Genomic DNA, 18,699 nt, shown 5'->3' with positions numbered 1-18,699 from the left:
ATAGAGAATACACTGAAAAAGCAAAGTATATATAAGACAGTAAAAAGAGATAAACATAATGACTCCTTCACAAACCATCTGGCTTAGGGACTTTTCTACAGCCTTTGTGACTTTTTATAACATATCGCATAGTACTCTACACAGAGTGTATGGTCAACACATATTGACTGACTGCTTCCTGTGAAGGATACTCCTGTTTGGGCTTCACTTTATCTTTCAGAACCAAATTAGATGATTTATCCTGTTCCTTTTCATACTCTTTGAAATCACTCTTGGTATATCTTCCACCTATTTATCAAAAAAAGAAGAAAAAACTTAGTAAGAAAAATTCCCTAATTAATCAAGAACAGAAATTACTTTATAAGAGGTATAATATACAAGAGCGATTTTATAAGTGGCATATATATCAGGGGCTTGAAAAAGGCTGAGAAGAGAACAAAAGAATCATAATAATTCATTCTCCATTACTATTTTAACTGGTAGCCATATGCTGCCACCTAATGAAATACATGAATATTACAACACCATACTTTCAAATCCTAAACAACACAGTGCATACATATGTTCACTGGAAAATAATGCGGTGTTTAAGTAAAGCCATTATATCCATGAGAACATTAGATCCAAGGGAAGCTAAGGGTTTGGGACTTGAGTCTGAGATGCCAGAAACTTACAAGTTTGGAAGAAGTGAGGCTTTAAAGACCTATGATCTGTCAAAAGAAACATTGTCCCCAAATCTCAACAGAGCACCAAGCAGATAGGGGACAGCAGGATGTGTGTAGAAGTTTGCTGAGAGATGCGAGATGGGGGGATTGGTGTCTCTGCTTTAAAATTCTTGCTTAAGAGCACCTTTATTCCTCCCAAGAGCCAAAAATGAAATCAACAATGATCTCTTCAGAAAAACAGGACCTATTCCTAAATCCTGACTGGCCTACAGTGGCAGGGCAGGAAAGGAGAGAGCATTCCATGCAGCCTCTCTACTCTCATAATAATTAAGAATATTAATTCTTAATTAATTAATTAAGCCTAGTCTCCTGCCAGAGAAGGATTCAGCTCCTACCCATGGCCCAGACCTGCTGGCTGCCCTGCCTTTCCTGTCTCCTCCACAGAAATGAGGAAATGCTTCTAATGGGAGGGCTTCCTACAGAAGGGCCCAAGACTGAATGTACAAGTAAAGTAAACTGGAGGCACACAGGGAGGTGTTTTGATTGTATATAAAATATATACAGGGAAAGACATGAAATGAAAGGAAATTCTAAACACAAAACAAACTTTAGGCAAAAACATATTAGGGGTTTTGCATCTCGAAGAACCAAACCACCACAAACATAGTAATTGGAAAAATGTCATGCCTGAAGTGGGTAATTACAAGTAATTTATAATATAGTCAAACATAGAAAATATATTAATCATCAGTTTAAAATCCACACACACACACACGGACCCCTCTATCTTAGATTTTAGGAAACAGCAATGTAAAACCATATAGGGCAGGAGTTTTATCAAAGAGCATTTCTCCAAATTAAGAGCACTAAATCAGGGGACACACACACACACACACACACACACACACACACACACACACACACACCATGGAAAACAGAATAGGGAAAAAAAAAAAATAAACCAACATACCTTTTCCTTTCCATTTAACCTTTGCAACAGACTGGCTAAAATCCACATGTATTCTTCTGTCATCTATAAGTACATTGTCCATTTTGAAGAATGCTTTCTCACAATCTTCTTCCTATAGTTATAAAAAAATTAAGCATAAATGTTCCTGTACATTGGGATCCCGACTTTTAAAAAAAAAATACTGATGCCTGAGTTCTTTCCTTTTTTCCTTCTCGATTTCAATGTAATTGGTCTGGGGTGCAAACCTGGGCATCAGGATTTTTCAAAGCCCTCCAGGTAGTTCAAATAGGCAGCAAAGCTAGAACCACTGCTTTATAGACCACACTTGGTGCTAAGCTGATCTTGTATCTTGTATGGTTGTTTATCATCATTTTCACACATGTTCTGTGTCGCCAACATGAATATATTTTATATGGCAGCTTTCTTTCCAGGGTGCTTTCCAAGCACTCAGTAAACATTTGCTGTGACTGCTGCTGTTGAAATTGACGGTTTACCAGTGGTTGGCAAACTGCGGCTCACGCGCCACATGCGACTCTTTGGCCCCTTGAGTGTGGCTCTTCCTAAGCCTTAGGAGCACCCTAATTAAGTTATTAACAATGTACCTACCTATATAGTTTAAGTTTAAAAAATTTGGCTCTCAAAAGCAATTTCAATCATTGTACTGTTGATATTTGGCTCTGTTGACTAATGAGTTTGCCGACCACTGGTTAGCCCATCTGCGGTGGGGCTCAGGCATTGGTATTTTTGAAAAAGCGCCTCATGTGATCTTACTGTGCTATCAAGGTTGAACATCACTGGGTTGGCTCCTACAGCTCCAGCTGGTGGTTGCTATGGAGAAATTGGGGTGGAGGAGTGCCAAATGTTCTGATTTTTGCAGAAGAAACTTAAAACCCAGATTTTTATAATGTGTTGTCAACAAATTTAGATTTTTGAAAAAACTGTGTGCAAACAAAATAAACCAAATCTGCAGGCAAACAAAAAACACAACTAAATCTTTATGAAAATTTTTCAGAACAAATACTGAAAATACAAAATATGTTGTTACAAAATGAAGATTTGAATGCTTACTACAACCAAATGCTATTAAATTATTTGGATCTATTACCTCAATTAACTCTGATGACAACTGTATGAGGTACTATCTATTATTATCTTATATTTTCTCAAAGAGAAAAGAGAAGTTCACAAAGGTACCCAAGTTGCCAAAGGTCACACAGTTGGCAAAGGTGAGTCCAAGATTTGAACCGAGGCAGTCCAATTGTAGTGGACATACATATACTTACCAATTGTCTTTTTTTTTAAACATGCTTTTTATTGATTTCAGAGAGAGGCATAGAAACATCAATGATGACAGAGAATCATTGATCAGCTGCCTCCTGCACACTCCCTATTGGGGATCGAGCCCACAAGCCAGGCATGTGCCCTGACCAGGAATTGAACAGTGCATGACCTCCTCGTTCATGGGTTGATGCTCAACCAGAGCCTCTTCTGCAGGGCACCAATTGTCTTATCTAAATCCACAAACCCTTTTAGTCAAAACCCATAAATATCCTGAAAATTGAAAGTTGTTTTTATAAATCTGGGGTTAAAATCCATTTGACAGCAAAACCTGACCTAATGGGAGGCTGTGGCCTTAAGTTATCCCATTTAGTATGACTATTCATTTGTTTTAATGAAGAACTACTTTTGTGTTTGATTATGGATGCTGACCCAGAGGAGAATTATATCATTCACAGATTGTGTCAAACACACACACACACACACACACACACACACTTATTATAATGAAACACCATGCAGAAACATATATAAATCTTACAAATATAACACTGAGCAAATAAAGCTTAATACAAAAGTACACATTTGTTTAAAATTAGACAAAACCAACCTATGCTGTCAGAAGTAGCAGTGATGGGGAAATTATCTGCAGGGGACACAAAGAGGGCTTCTGGGATCCTGATAATTTTTTTTCTGCTAATGTTTTATTTCTTGACCCGAGTGATGGTTCTACATGGGTATGATAACTGTGGTAATTTGTCAAGCTGTTTACTCATGAGCTGTACATTTTCTGTATGTGTTTTACTCTTCAGTTTAAAAAATTGGGGGATCAGATTATCCAAAACATATAGAACTTGCCATACATGCAAAAATACAAACTAAATGATGAACACTTACAAAGAGGTTACGGGCCATGAGAAATTATGAAGCAGAATGATGTAGCTTAATCTGATTTTCAAGAAATGATAAAGGTCACAAAAGATCCACCTCAAAAACAGAAATGCTGAATCATGATAAAGAACGCATAGATTCTATAAAGTTGAACTGCACTACATATTCATGGAAAATGGTATATCTGCAGAAGACTGAAAAAACATAGGCAGTCAATTGTCTATGTGCTATAAATGAAATGAAATTATATTTGTGAGTAAATAAATAATATATCCTATAGTGTCAATGATGGAATGACACTGTCAGGTCTATAAGAAGTATCCATAGTAAACCAAAGCACCAATGTACCTTGTAGATACCATTTCTGGTACACCCAACAATATCTAGGTAAAATTTGTTAGGTGTCTGTCTTCCCAACCCTCCATTATTCATCTTGTAGTCCTAGGACTTATCACACTGATATATAAAAGGGGTTCAATAAATACTTTGGGATAACTATAATTTAGAATGAACTACTATTGGACACATATCAGTCCAAAGCTACATTAAAAAATAGCCTTACCTAGCATAGTGGCAAAAAGCAATGTGAACTTATTTAAGTTCACACATATGAAAGTTCAAATCCCAGGTATGACATGATCTTAAATAAGTCACGTTATCACTATGTGTTTCAATTTACTTATTTGGAAAAGGAGGACCGTACCTATCTCACAGAGTTGTAAAGATTAAATGCATAGCAAGTAGCATAATGTCTGGCTTAAAAAAAGTTATTTAAGTAACATAAGTTATCATTATTATTTTAGACCTAGAAGGTACCATCTAATCCAATACACAAGCTTTATTTATAAGGACGTTAACACCTGGAAATAAGATTTCTAAACTGCCAAATGTCATACAATAGCTGATCAGTGACAAAGCTCAGATTAATATCTAGAACTTAACCCCCAGTCCAGTTCTTTTTCGTTACTCGATTATATCTATCTAAATAACACTGAAAAATCATTGATAGAGTGTGAAGGACTTTACCTAAAACTTTAAAGTTTTCAAGATTCATGAACACAGACTGCATGTGAATCTAATGTAAAGGTACATACATTAACATCAACAGATGTTGAATTTATCCCCTATTTGACTATAATACAGTTAGTTTTCTTTGGTGCCTAAAGAAAGGGCACAATAATTTCCTAATCTTAGGGACTAGACAAGTTCTTGCAATTTTTACATTTTAAAACCATAAAAGAACAAAAAAATCCCAAACTTAATAGATCTATATTATGACCTACCTTTTCAAATTCAATAAAAGCATAACAGAGGGATTCTCCTGTCTTCCAATCTCGAATAACTTCACAACTGAAAGAAAGTTTGGGAGAAGTGACTTTTTAAAAAAGCATTCACTCTCACTCTTCATAAGTGAAGAACGAAATAAGACAGTTATTAAAAGACAAAGTTAAATTTTTCCAATAACAATTTTTTAAATAGTTCACCAGTCTAGTAATCACATTATCTAATTCTACTCTAAATGCCCTATATAGGCCTGTAGCCCTAAATTCCCGAAGAACTGAAGGAAGAATAAGATAAAAATATTTAATTTGCCTATAACAAAAGTAAACTACTGCTAAAAAGTTTTTTAAATCATAATTCATTTCTAGTCCCCAAATGTAGATAAATTATAAAATATCTAATGTTACTATTAGGATAATGTATGCACATTCATACATATATAGCACATGTTTAGTAAGTTTATGCTTTGGAGTTTTTGAATTTTAATATAAACCAAGCTCAAATTTAACCCCACAGTATAGCTAGTCTACAGAACTAATCCACCTTAACAACCAAGAGAAAGGGCCAATAAAGTTGAACTGAAAGGACCGGCTTGTCCCTTTCCTGACATAACCTAAGTCTCATTTTACATTAAATGGAACAAGAAAATAAACCATTATGAGAAAAAGAAAAATAATCACATTAAAGAAAATGGTTCAGCTGTTACAGTAGTTACATACACATTAAAATGTAAATATTGAACAATGACCTAACCATAATTATGACATAACCAAAGTAGTTGTAAGAAAGAATGAACATGGGAAGTTACTAATAGAGGTAAAATCCTCATCTTGTTTAGCAGGAAGTCAGCATATGTCTAAAACTGAAAAATAAAAAGCAGCAGTATAGGAATATTTTTTATAAATATGGTATGTTGTAAGTAGGTGAAGGAATAAAGTTGGGTAATCGTTTACAGAAAGATTTCTATTTCAACAGGAAGAGTTAAGAATGGCTTCATGGAAGAAAAACATGAAATGAAATTCTAAACATAAAATAAAATTTTTTAAAAATTGATTTGAAAGAGAGAGAAAGTGAGAGAGAGAAACATCGCTGTGAGAGAAAAACATCAATCAGTTGCTTCCTGTACGCATCTAATTGGGATCTAACCCGCAACCTTTTGGTATATGGGATGATGCTCCAACCAACTGAGCCACCCTGCCAGGGCCATAAATTAATACTTTTTAATTAATTATAAAATATTTCCCTTTCTCACAGGAATACTAATTTAGTAGACTTTTGCATTAACAATGCAGAGGAAATTAGCCAAACGAAATATTTGGGAAAATTTAAATTCAAATTAATTTTGATACAGATTGCTGGTAATTCTAAGGAGAATATAAATGAGATAAATGTTTTTAGTACTAAATTGTTCCATCCACCTCCTGTGAAAATGTGTTGGAAATCATTCAATTATATATATACTGTATATGTATATGTATATGTATATATTCTTATATATACTTATACACATATACATACATTATTTTTCTTCCCTCTGTCCCAAGGATTCAACTGTAAAATTCACCTGTACAAAATTCGCATAGAATTCATAGCTTCATCGAAAATATGTCATTAGAAAGCCACAAATTAAAACCTAGTTTTCCTAAAATCTTTCACTAATTCTAGAGATTACCTTCTTATTGGCCCAAATCTTGAGAATATTATCTCCAAATCCTCATCTGTGGTCACTGGATTCAATTTACACACAAACAGAACATTTTCTGGAGGTTTAATATCTGCATCAGGTAGGTCTCCCACCTAAATTATAAACAAACAAAAATATAAATCAATTCCTTTATTTATTTTCCATTCTAAATACTCTATCCACATCAAAATGCCAATTTTCCTAAAACATCTAAATTTACATTATAAACTGCAGGATAAGAAGAAAAAGAAATCTAAATAACACCTCAAAATTCATTACGGACAATTCTTAAAATAATGCTTAAAATAATAATCCATTTTGTGAAAGTGGAATTCAAAAAGGTTAAATAACTAACTTGCCCAAAGCCACACAGTGATATGCAGCTGAGTTGCGATTTGACTCCAAGTTTATCTGGGTTTTATCTTCACTTTTTCTTTTTCCTATTTGATATATTAAAACGGAATTTATGTGAAGTATACCTAAGTTATGAAGCATAAACTTAAAAAACAGCCATGATGACAACTAGCTTAAGAACTAAAATGTCTCCTGATCCCATTATCCCTCTGCCTCTCTTACCAGATATAATGAATATCCTGCTTCTTGGTTTTCCTTTTTGACCATCCCCTTGCATATCTTTAGAATTCAGCGGTTCTCAACCTGTGGGTTGCGACCCCTTTGGGGGTCGAACGACCCTTTCACAGGGGTCGCCTAAGACCATCGGAAAAATATATAATTACATATTGTTCTTGTGATTAATCACTATGCTTTAATTATGTTCCATTAGTAACAATGAAATTGGGGGTCACCACAACATGAGGAACTGTATTAAAGGGTCGCGGCATTAGAAAGGTTGAGAACCACTGCTTTAGAGTTTTACCAGATAGGTATGTATTCCGAAGCAATATATTATTTAGTTTTGCTTGATTTTAAACTTTTGCAAAATCTTATCTTATTGAATCTAGCCTTATGTGATTAGTAATACCAGTTCTTTCCACATTACTGTTCAATATGGAACAGCAATAATTCCTGGATAGTGTTTCTAGCTTTTTACTCTCACCCTCACTATCATCTCCTTCAGTCACATTGAAGTCAACCACTGCTCTGAGCAGAGCATTCCACTTCTCACTGAGGCAGCAGTGAGGGCAACAGTGAGAGAAAACCATGGTGGTATTGGTTTCATTGTGGGAAAATTATTATTTCCCATGGCCTTTAGATGGAGAAAACAATATTCCTTCATTCAAAAACTCTGAGATTATTTCTCAAAAGATTATCACATAAAGCATTTCCTCTTTCATAAACATGCTAAAACAAAAGGAAATCATGAAAATCAGAAACAGCAAGAAGAAACACCACCAGTAAGATCTGTTCAGTGTCTCCAAAGCCTATAAAAGACAAGCACCACTTATGTCCAGTAAGAAGTATCACAGCACATATGGGGAAGAGCAAATCAGTAAAATCGCCAGAAGCACCTACAGTGCAGAAATATCACATCTCAAGGAAGCACAAATAAACAACTTTAATGTTAGGAAAATACTTACTATACTACTTGTCAAAGATAACAAGGAAATTTAAAATACTTCTAACAGTTATGAAGTTCAGTGGCTGATAATGCAAAACACCAGTTAAATTATCATTATATTACTTACACACAAATAATTAAGAGAAACTGATGTGCTTAGGAAATAGAAGATAATAGTGAGGACCAAAAAGGACAGGCTCATGTATTAGAATGGTTCAAGTCCAAAACACTGACACCACCACATGCTGGAAACAAGACAGAGCAACAGGAACTCTCATTTATTGCTAGTTTGGCAGTTTCTCACAAGGCTAAACCATACAACCCAGCGATTGCACTCCTAGGTATTTATCAAAATGAGTTAAAAAAAGGTCCACACAAATGTTTACAACAGCTTTATTCATACTTGCTAGAACTTAGAAGCAACTGGTATTTTAATATGTGAATAGATAAACAAACTGTGGTACATTAACAATTGAAAGACATGGAAGAACCTTAAATACATAATGCTAAATCAAAGAAGCCAGTCTGAAAGGCTACATACTGTATGATTCCAATTATATGACATTCTGAAAAGAGACAAAAATGATGCAGACAGTCAAAAAAGATCGGTAGTTATCAAAGGTTGTGGGAGATAGAGATGAAGAAGTGGAACGAAGAAGATTTAGGGGAGTAATGAAACTATTCTGTGTGATACTATAATGGTGGAAACATGGCATCTGTCAAAATCCACAGAATGTACAACACAAGGAGTTCATCCTAATGTAAATTATAGACTTTAGTTAATAATAATGGGTTTTATACTAATATATATAAGTTCCACAAAGGCAAATCTTTTTTTCACTGATGTATCCTATTAAACACAAAGATATGCATCACCCTTCTGGGCTTGACAGGTTTTGAAAGCTGGATTCTACACTGGGGTGGGGTAGGGAGGGGCAGAGCTATAAAGAATATTACCGAAATAACTTACAAAATTGTAGCATGAACTGCAATTTCTATTTATATTTAATTTCCTGATTTCAATAACTGTATGGTGAATATGTAGAATAATAATGTTGATCTTAGGAAATACATAGTGATGTAGGAGGTAAAGGGGATGTTTGCAATTTAATTTCAAATGGTCCAGAAAAAATAATAAGTGCATGTACATATATCATCAAAAACACAAAGAGGGGGAGAACAGAGAAAAAGAGAGAGGAGGGAGGGGAGCGGGAGAGGAGAGAGAATGAATGATCAGGCAGATGTGGCAAAGTTAAAAATTGGTAAGTCTGGGTAAAAAGTATATAAGTCCTCTACACTATTTTTTTGAAAATGTTCCATAAATTTAAAATTATCTGCAAATAAAAATTTTAAAAAACACATTAGCCCATTTTCTTCAGGCATGAACTTCTTATACTTTTGCTGCTGAAAATTCTGATGATAATCTAATGTTCTTTTCCTTATATGTCACTTATTCTTGTTGCCCAGTTGTTGCTCAAAGGATTTTTCTTATAATTTGACTTGGTGTTGACTGTTCTGGGTCAATGTTCTCTGATACTGTGTGCTCATTATAATGTATTAATTTCAATTTTTTTAATTCAATAATGTTACTCCTGAATTATAGTCTTTAATACTTATTCCTTCAGACTGATGATGCTAATATGAATTTTAAAATAGACTATGAGCCCTGGGCGGGTGGCTCAGTTGGTTGGAGCATCGTCCCAAGCACCAAAAGGTTTCAGATAGGATTCCTGGGCAGGGCACAAATCTAGGTTTCTGGTTTGATCCTGGTCAGGGATGAGGCAAGCAATGTTTCTCTCATATCGATGTTTCTCTCTCTCAGTTCTACCAAGGTTTATTTTATCCTGTAACTACTATTCTAATATTTAATCTCAATACTTGAGCTCTACAAAGAATTATTTGTTAATATATATATAAAATTGAATCCAAGAAATGCTCATTTAAAATGATGAGTATAACTATTAAAATCCATTAAATATTTGTAAGTTGGATATATACTCCCCATTTTTTAAAAAGGCACTTGACACTTTATTAATAGTGGAATCAAATTTGTTTACTTTCATGTATTATTATTTCACACAAAATCTAATCCAGAAAAAAAATCTTAGCTAAATGTTTATATTTTAAGACTATCAAAAAGCCAGAAATAGATAAACTAACAGTAAGTATGTATTAAATATACTACTGAACAACTATTTGAACAAATAAAATTACTTACCATTTCTAATAAAATAGCTTGAGTTTTGGCCTCTTTTTCTGCCTTTATTTCTTCTACTTCTTCAGCTGATCTTCCTTTGAAATCATCAATTTCTTCATCTGCTCCTATTCGACCACTCTGTAAGACAAAAGTTTCTCATATATATGTATATATATAATTAAAAAAAAAAACAAAACAGAAAAATCTGGGACATTATGCTTTATTCTTAGTTCCATCAAATGCATTAGAATAGAATTACTTCATTTGTTTCACGTATGTGAAACTTACCTCTGAAAATTAATGTAAATTAATTCAATATTATTAGTCAGACTAATCTTCTAATTTATTGTTACCTCAAAATAAACATTTATATAGAAACTATCTGTATCCAACTAACTGTTGAATGCAGAAGACAAATGATGTTAGAAATTAATCATCAAATCCAATTATAAAGATAAATTTAGCTTTAAGGGAAGTCTCATAAGCAGAAATTCATACTTTAAAATATCTGAGGAAAAACTGTGCATTATTCCACAGAAATTTCTGGGTTCTAGCCTGGCTTCAGAGTATGTCCCAGCTGAAAAATTATTTTAAAGGTTGATAGTTTAATTTAGCCTAAAATTATTGAAATTTTAGTTAGGATATTTTAAAAAAAAACAAAACAAAAAAAAAACATTTTCCCAAAGTAATCATATAAGCTTCCAGAGCTAAGGCTCTTCTGGTGGAACAGAAACTGAAGAAAGGATATTATGATAAAAGCATAGCTAGAAAAATGAATTGCCTCCATAGAAAAGAAAAAGAACTCTACACTTATCCTAGAATAATTGATCAAGCAAGATAGGCATTCTGAAGAAATGTTTTAATAGGCTAAAAAGCAAAAGCTATGCAAAGCATTAATATGCATGGACATTCAATCACAAGAGGACTCAACTTACATCTAGTTGTTCCCTAGTAGGTTCTGGTGATCGATCAGGAATTAATAAATCCGGAGGGTCATCAAATGGATCATCTAAAATCACCGTATGATTAATCCTTACAAAATAAATCCATGTCAAAGGTTACGGTTACATTGCTTCAGAATCTGTTTTACTTTTTGCAAATATTTTAACAAATGCCTATGTATCCTTAAAGCCAAAAAACCATAACCTCCTAAATTTTATTGCAGCAGGAGGGTACTACAGTACACTGTCACAGTTAATGTTACTGTTTTTGATTGTTTGATATTATATTTATTACTCTGCGTTACTCTAAAATAATATGTCTAATTCTTAGTACTTTTGTTGTATTTGTCAATAACCTGCATTTTTAAATACTAAATTAAAGGCTTAATAATTCCTCCCAGAATATGCAATTATAAATAATTAGTACAAGTGTAAAAACATAAAAATGTAAAAACATAAAGATTCTTATAGTCTTTATTCAAGAAACAGTCTTACACATGCCATCACCACTACCATGTCAAACATCACAGTATTAAAACATTCTAGTACATTCAGATAGTAAATTGTAACCATACCTGATATCTTGATATGGTACAAAATCCTTGTCAACAAAGGTCTCATTAATTTTCTTAATTATGTCCATGCCTTCTGTCACCTCACCAAACACTGTATGAACACCGTCAAGGTAATCTAGATTATCTCCTGTAGTAATAAGAAACTATAAAGAAAAACACAGAACACAAAAGCGTGTGTTTGTATGCATATATATGTAATATATATATACACACAGTGGGGCCTTGACTTACGAGTTTAATTCGTTCCGAGACCAAGCTTGTTAACTCAAATTACTCTATCAACTCAATGCAAAAAATCGGCCGAGAGACAGCTGGTATCTCAAAAAACTCGTTAGTCAGGACACTCGTAAGTCAAGGCCCCACTGTGTACATATATATATATATATATATACACACACACATATATATATACATACATACACACACACACACATACATACACTGAGTGGCCAGATTATTATGACCGGCCAGATTATTATGACCACCCCATCAGTACTTCATTGACACTTCCAAAAATACTGAATATTGAAAACTTCCTAAGCAAATACTCTCAAGGTTTTATTATTATTATTATTTACATAACTAATTCACTTCATTGTACTGATGGGGTGGTTATAATAATCTGGCCACTCAGTGTGTGTGTGTGTGTGTGTGTGTGTGTGTGTGCGTATTTCAAACTGAAATTAGTTAACAGACTGACAAAAAATACACAAAAGATTCTATATTAACTTCATGAATTCTTACCCACTTGTTACTAGTAGTAAGTAAAAAGTTTATACATAAAATGTCAACACATACATAGATGTTGCTCTGATTGTTTAAAATACTTGGCCAAAGCAAGGCTCAGTTTCTTCACATGTAAACTGTGAGGGAATAAAAGCATCTTCCCCAAATGGGGTTTCAGTGAGTATTAAAGAAGGCAAAGAATGTAAAGTGCTCAACATGGCCCGTTTTGAAATAAGTAATAAATACAGAAAGGAAACGGGCCACAATGTGAACAGTGATGATCCATGAATGGTAGCATTGGGGGTAATGTTATTTTCTTCTTTGTACTTTTCAGTGTTTTCTAAATTTCTTACAATGGACATGCCTTGCATTTAAAAGAACAAAATAATTTTTTTCTTTTTTTGTGATGTCATATAATTTTTGTTATAAAGAGTGTAATATTTTTCCTTTAACAAATATCTTTGAAATGTTCTCCTTACTGGGTAATTCTAACTTGTAGGATCCTTAAAGTCCCTCCTCATTTTAAAGCAAAACCCATCTTTTCACCCACTTCCTAACCTGAGATCCATGCTGATCACTGCCATTGTTCACCATGGACACAGTGCCTTTCTTCTTGTGCTTAATTCTTGGTACTTTTTCTGCATCGAAAAACCTTGCTTGATCACCATACAGTTGACTGAAAATACATACAATAAGGTAATAAAATATAAGTATTCTCAACACAAAATATAGAAGTACTAGTAACATATAGGGTTGCCATTTCTTTATAGAAATATCAGTATGATTCAAAATATTCCTCACTTCCAGTGGTCGCCAACCGGTGGTCCATGAGGTCCAAAAGGTTGGCGACTGCTGCAGGAACTTGGAAAAAATCTAATTTGAACCATATTGTAAAATGCAGACTGAAATATGCTATTTAAATAATGTAAAGAGGCAATTCTATTTTACTCATTTAAAAATAAAAGACCGCGCCCGGCTAGCTCAGTCGGTAGAGCATGAGACTCTTAAAAATAAAAGAACTTACCCAAAAACAGACTCTCCTCCACGGCCAGTCCCTGTAGGATCACCAGTTTGGATGATAAAGTCCCTCTATAATATATAAGATACTTTATTAATTCACATAATTTGCTAGATGGTTCCAATAACAAAGAACATGACTAATATCCAGCAACTCACCTGGACATTGTGAATAAGGCAATAATTATAATATTTTATCTTGCACAACTTCAGGAAATTCAAACAGGCTGAAAGAAAAAAATAGTAAATTTATCACAGTAGTTCAAATACATTTTAAGCAAGCTAAAAGCACAGTTATTTTAATTTAATTTCTAAATTACTATACAAAACCTCCCCCAAATGGTCAAATATTCAAAGCCATTAAAAAAAGGCAGTGAGCTTAAAAAAGAGCAATATATTTTAAACTATTTTTTTTATTCTTTTTCTTAGGGTTTCTTGGGCATGTGAGCTAATGCAGAAAACTGACAATTCTGAGATAAGCAATCATTTATTAATTGATTTTATAAGAGAGAAAAAGAAAAATTAGTTACAATACTGGCCATATCTGAAAATACCATTTCTGCCACTTAAATAGTAAAAGGTAGATTAAAAAAACGCCACAAGAGTTCAAGAGAGGGATTGTTTCTGGCTAGAGAAATTAGAAGACCTCGTAGAGACTTTTAAAAAAACTGGATTGGCAGAGAACAGAGAATGTACAACATGTACAATGTTACATTCTATACAATAAAACCCTAATATGCAAATAGACAGAACAGCAGAACGACCAGTCAACGCGCACTGACCACCAGGGGGAAGATACTCAACTCAGGACTGGCCCCTGGTGGTCAGTGCGCTCCCACAGGGGGAGCACTGCTCAGCCAGAAGCCAGGCTCATGGCTGGCTAGTGCAGCGGTGGCATGAGCCTCCCCGCCTCCGCAGCAGCAGCAGCAGCAGCAGCAGCAGCAGCGCTAAGGACCCCTCAGGGGTCCTAGACTGTGAGCGGGCGCAGGCCGGACTGAGGGACTCCCCCCAGTTCACGAATGTCAAGCACTGGGCCTCTAATGGTACAAATAAATATACAAAAGATGTATGACTGGTAGGAAATAATGACAATTAGGGGATGCTATACATGTGTGGGAGTAGGGGGTATATTGGACATCTCTGTATCTTCCCCTCAGTTTTTCTATAAAGCTAAAACTGCTCTAAAAAAAAGTAAAGTCTTAATTTTTAAAAAGGGAGGGGGAGCCGAAACCGGTTTGGCTCAGTGGATAGAGCATCGGCCTGCGGACTGAAAGGTCCCAGGTTCGATTCCGGGCAAGGGCATGTACCTGGGTTGCGGGCACATCCCCAGTGGGACATGTGCAGGAGGCAGCTGATCGATGTTTCTTTCTCACTGATGTTTCTAACTCTCTATCTCTCTCCCTTCCTCTCTGTAAAAAATGAATAAAATATATTTTTTTTAAAAAAAGGGAGGGGGAGAACCTATATATTAAAAGAGATTTAAGAGATATATCAACCAATATAATACTATATGGTCATTGTTTGGAACCTAAATTACCAAATATTTTTTAAATTCTTTATTGTTTAAAGTATTACATACCGTATTACATATGTCTCCCCCCACTGACCTCTCCCAGGCCACCCCCACCCCCCAGCACATGCCCTCACGCCCCTAGTGTCTGTGTCCATTGGTTATGCTTATATGCATGCATACAAGTCCTTTGGTTGATCTTTTACCGCCCGCCACCCCCCCCCACCCCCCGCCTTTCCTGCCTTCCCTCTGAAGTTTGGCGTCTATTCCATGCTTCTCTGTCTCTGGATCTATTTTTGTTCATCAGTTTATGTTGTTCATTATATTCCACAAATGACTGAGATCATGTGATATTACCAAATATTTTCTAAATGTTTATGACACATTGGGAAAATACAAATGATACTAAGGAAATAGTTTTTTATAATAAAAAGTAAAAAAGGAAAGAAAAAGAATGGAGAGAGGAAAAGAAGGAGGAAGAAAAATAAATCTGGATATGTTTATTATGGATTGATAAGTAGTTATTCCCTGTAACATCCTTTGACCCCCTGGACCCCACCATCCTTATAGCCAAGCTTACTCCAGTAACACAAGACAATCAATTATTTTCTTTCAGCCAGTTTGACTTGAATTTCTACCACTTGCACAGAAAGTCCTAATACAACACACATATATGGATGAGTCAATATAATGAACCTTCAATCTGTGCCCTCAAAGGGTCAGCTGAGCATTACATGAAGTGTTCAGGATATAGAGATAGATTATTAAGGCACAGTCCCTGCTCTCTTGGAGTTTATATTCTTTTGGTTCGGTTTTGTTAATCCTCACCTGAGGATATTTTTTTCCATTGATTTTAGAGAAAGTGTATGGGAGGAGAAGAAAAGGAGAAAGAGAAACATTGATGTGAGAGACACACATCAATTGGTTGCCTCTCGAACACGTCCCACATGTTCCAACCGGGATCAGGCCTGCAACGAGGTACATGCCTTTTACCAGAACTGAACCCACGGCCCTTCAGTCCGAGGGCCGACGCTCTAACCACTGAGACAAACCGGCGAGGGCAGAGTTTATATCCTGAGAGGAGATAAGACTTGCAAGTAATTCCAGGACAACAGATAAATGTCTTAACAAAATCTGTGTTGTGTGATTTATAAAAGACTTGAGGCAGAGCAGACGAAACAGATCTAACTCTGCTTAGGGACAATGGAGAGACAGCAGAGATCATACTTGCCCCGACATATAAACAATAAGCAGGAAGTCTGCCAAAAGGACAACAGAGACTGTGGGGTTGAGGCAACAGGATGAGAGGCGTGGGTATGCGGTTGAGTACCTAGTGGTGGGTGTGGGGGTGGGGATGGGGGTGGGGAGGGGGGTGAGTGTGGGGGAGACAGCTGAGTGTGGGAGGGGTGTGTAACCGGAGGCGCTCACTGTACTGCACCGTGGCTTGTTTCACCCTCTCTGGTAGACTCTGCACCCCATGGGGGCAGGACCCTGACTGTAATAATCTCCCCGGGCCTCCAGATGGCCCTCATGCTGACACATTCTCCACACCGCTGCCTATTACCTTCCTAAAACAAGTTTGCCACGCCTCGATCCTGTTTTTAAAAACTTCGAAAGCTACTCTGGTCGTCGGTAGGGCTCGCAAGCCCACTCCCGATCTCACGCATGCCACCAGACTCGCAGTCTGCCGTTCCGTGCCACATACCATTCCTTCAAGCCACACCAGACTCCTTGCTGTTTCCAGAAAATTCCAAACGAACTCAAAGAAAACCGTCATTCCCACTCATCTTTGAAAGAGCGAGTTCAAGTGTTCTGCATTCTTTGCTTGCTTCCCTTCTCCCCGCACCCAACCAGAATCAATCTGGTTTCCATAGCAACTCACACAACGTCCCTCTACACTGAAAAGTTCAAAGGGTTCCAGTGTCGACCCCCCTCCCCATCAACCCCCCATCCCTCACCCCCCCCCCATTAATCCCCCCGTATAAAATTACATCCTCCCGGGAAGGCGCCTACCCCAAGGCTTGGCACAATCTTGCCCAGGAGGCGATGAATGAGCATCTGCTCAGGCTCGGGGCACGCCTCCGGACAGCCCTTCCGCCATCCCGGCAGGATGTCCACGCCCACCGGTCGGAGCATGCCCTCCCGGCAGTGGGCGTGGACATCCTCCACAGAGGCTTACAGCTCACACTGCCAGGAGGACCGGTTGTGCTCCGGACCCCAGGAAAGCGCGGTAAAGCCGCTAAAACTTTGGGGGCACTGGCTGTGCCCCCCCTGGATATGCCACACACACACGCACTGTAAGACCACAAGCACCCGCCCCCCACTGGCCAGCACCAGACCGGGGAGAAGGGCTGCGCCCCATGAAAACTTCTCTAGCCGAGGCCCGCTCATCGGAGCCGGGTCGCGGGCACGGGGACCGGGCGGCACAGGGAGAAAGGACGTGGCCGCCCGGCGAGAGGTGCGCGGGGCGGGCCTTACCGCGCGGCCGCTCCTCCGTGTACAGGTCGATGACCACGTCGCCCAGGGTGGTCTCCAGCAGAACCGCCATGGCGCCCGCTCCTCCTCCGCAGCCAGCCCCGCGGTGACAGGCGCAGTCAGCGACGTCCAGGCCCCGCGTCACCCCCGGCGCGACGCCTTATGACGTCATCCCTCCGGCGACACCGCCCCTTCCGGCTGCACTGGCGGCGGCCCCTCCCGTGGATCCCGCCCCCGGCGCGGCCCTTTTTGGAAAATCTTGGTGCGCCCTGGGCTGGGGCGGAATCCCGTCCCAAAAGGGCCTCGGTGAAGGATTCGGTGTCCTGTTTATGTCCGTCTCAAGGACGGGGCGAGCCCTAGCCGGTTTGGCTCAGTGGCTAGAGCGCTGGCCTGGGGACTGAAGGGTCCCGGGTTCGATTCAGCTCAGGGGCACATGCCTGGGTTGGGAGCTTAATCCCCAGTGCGGGGTGTGCTTGGGGCAGCTAATCAATGATTCTCTCTCATCATTGATGTTTCTCTCTATCCCTCTCTCTTCCTCTCTGAAATCAATAAAAATATATTTAAAAAGAAAAAAAACAGAACCGGGCGGGCCTCTGAGCGACCTGTTCCTGCCCCTCAGGCCGCCTCAGTCGTAGCGGAGGGCCACCGGGGTGCCACCCACTTGGGGGGGGAAGGGGGGAGGGGAGACAACACGAAGGCTTCAGCCCCAAATCTCTACTGATTTTGTCCATAATCTTTAACTTAGAAGACATACAAATTACTTTTTGAAAGATCAGACAGAGGCCGAAAACCAGGACTACAGGCTTTATTAGAGAGAAGGACCTGCCTGCTGTCTCGCAAGGGAGGACAGCAACTCGCAGGGTGGGCGCTCCTTTTGAGGGGCGAAATGGGAAGGAATGGGGGCTTAGAGTACTCGGGGCACGCTGATGGGTGGCTTACTGTATGGTCCATATAGGAACAAGGGCTTAGG

At 37.8% G+C, this 18,699-nt stretch overlaps 1 protein-coding gene across 1 annotated transcript in view; it reads right to left on the bottom strand.

Moving 5' to 3' along the window:
* PPIL4 (peptidylprolyl isomerase like 4) overlaps nt 1-17,837 on the bottom strand; it is a 30,570-nt gene extending 12,733 nt beyond the window's left edge. The window contains exons 1-11 of the mRNA XM_070417487.1: nt 17,733-17,837; nt 13,904-13,971; nt 13,752-13,816; nt 13,286-13,403; nt 12,002-12,144; nt 11,421-11,517; nt 10,507-10,623; nt 6,758-6,882; nt 5,088-5,154; nt 1,636-1,747; nt 192-288 (exon numbers count right to left, since the gene is read on the bottom strand). Coding sequence (XP_070273588.1) covers nt 192-288; nt 1,636-1,747; nt 5,088-5,154; nt 6,758-6,882; nt 10,507-10,623; nt 11,421-11,517; nt 12,002-12,144; nt 13,286-13,403; nt 13,752-13,816; nt 13,904-13,971; nt 17,733-17,802 — 1,079 coding nt within the window. The 5' untranslated portion in view covers nt 17,803-17,837. The remainder of the gene's footprint in view (nt 1-191; nt 289-1,635; nt 1,748-5,087; nt 5,155-6,757; nt 6,883-10,506; nt 10,624-11,420; nt 11,518-12,001; nt 12,145-13,285; nt 13,404-13,751; nt 13,817-13,903; nt 13,972-17,732) is intronic.
* Nucleotides 17,838-18,699: the final 862 nt, after the last annotated feature.

The sequence above is a fragment of the Myotis yumanensis genome, unplaced genomic scaffold (assembly GCF_028538775.1).
Source record: "Myotis yumanensis isolate MYYU_CA2020_CCGP unplaced genomic scaffold, mMyoYum1.0.hap1 SCAF_6, whole genome shotgun sequence".
Classification (NCBI taxonomy): Eukaryota; Metazoa; Chordata; class Mammalia; order Chiroptera; family Vespertilionidae; genus Myotis; species Myotis yumanensis.
Note: the sequence above shows the minus strand (reverse complement) of the source record. Positions and strands in the feature narration are given on the sequence as shown.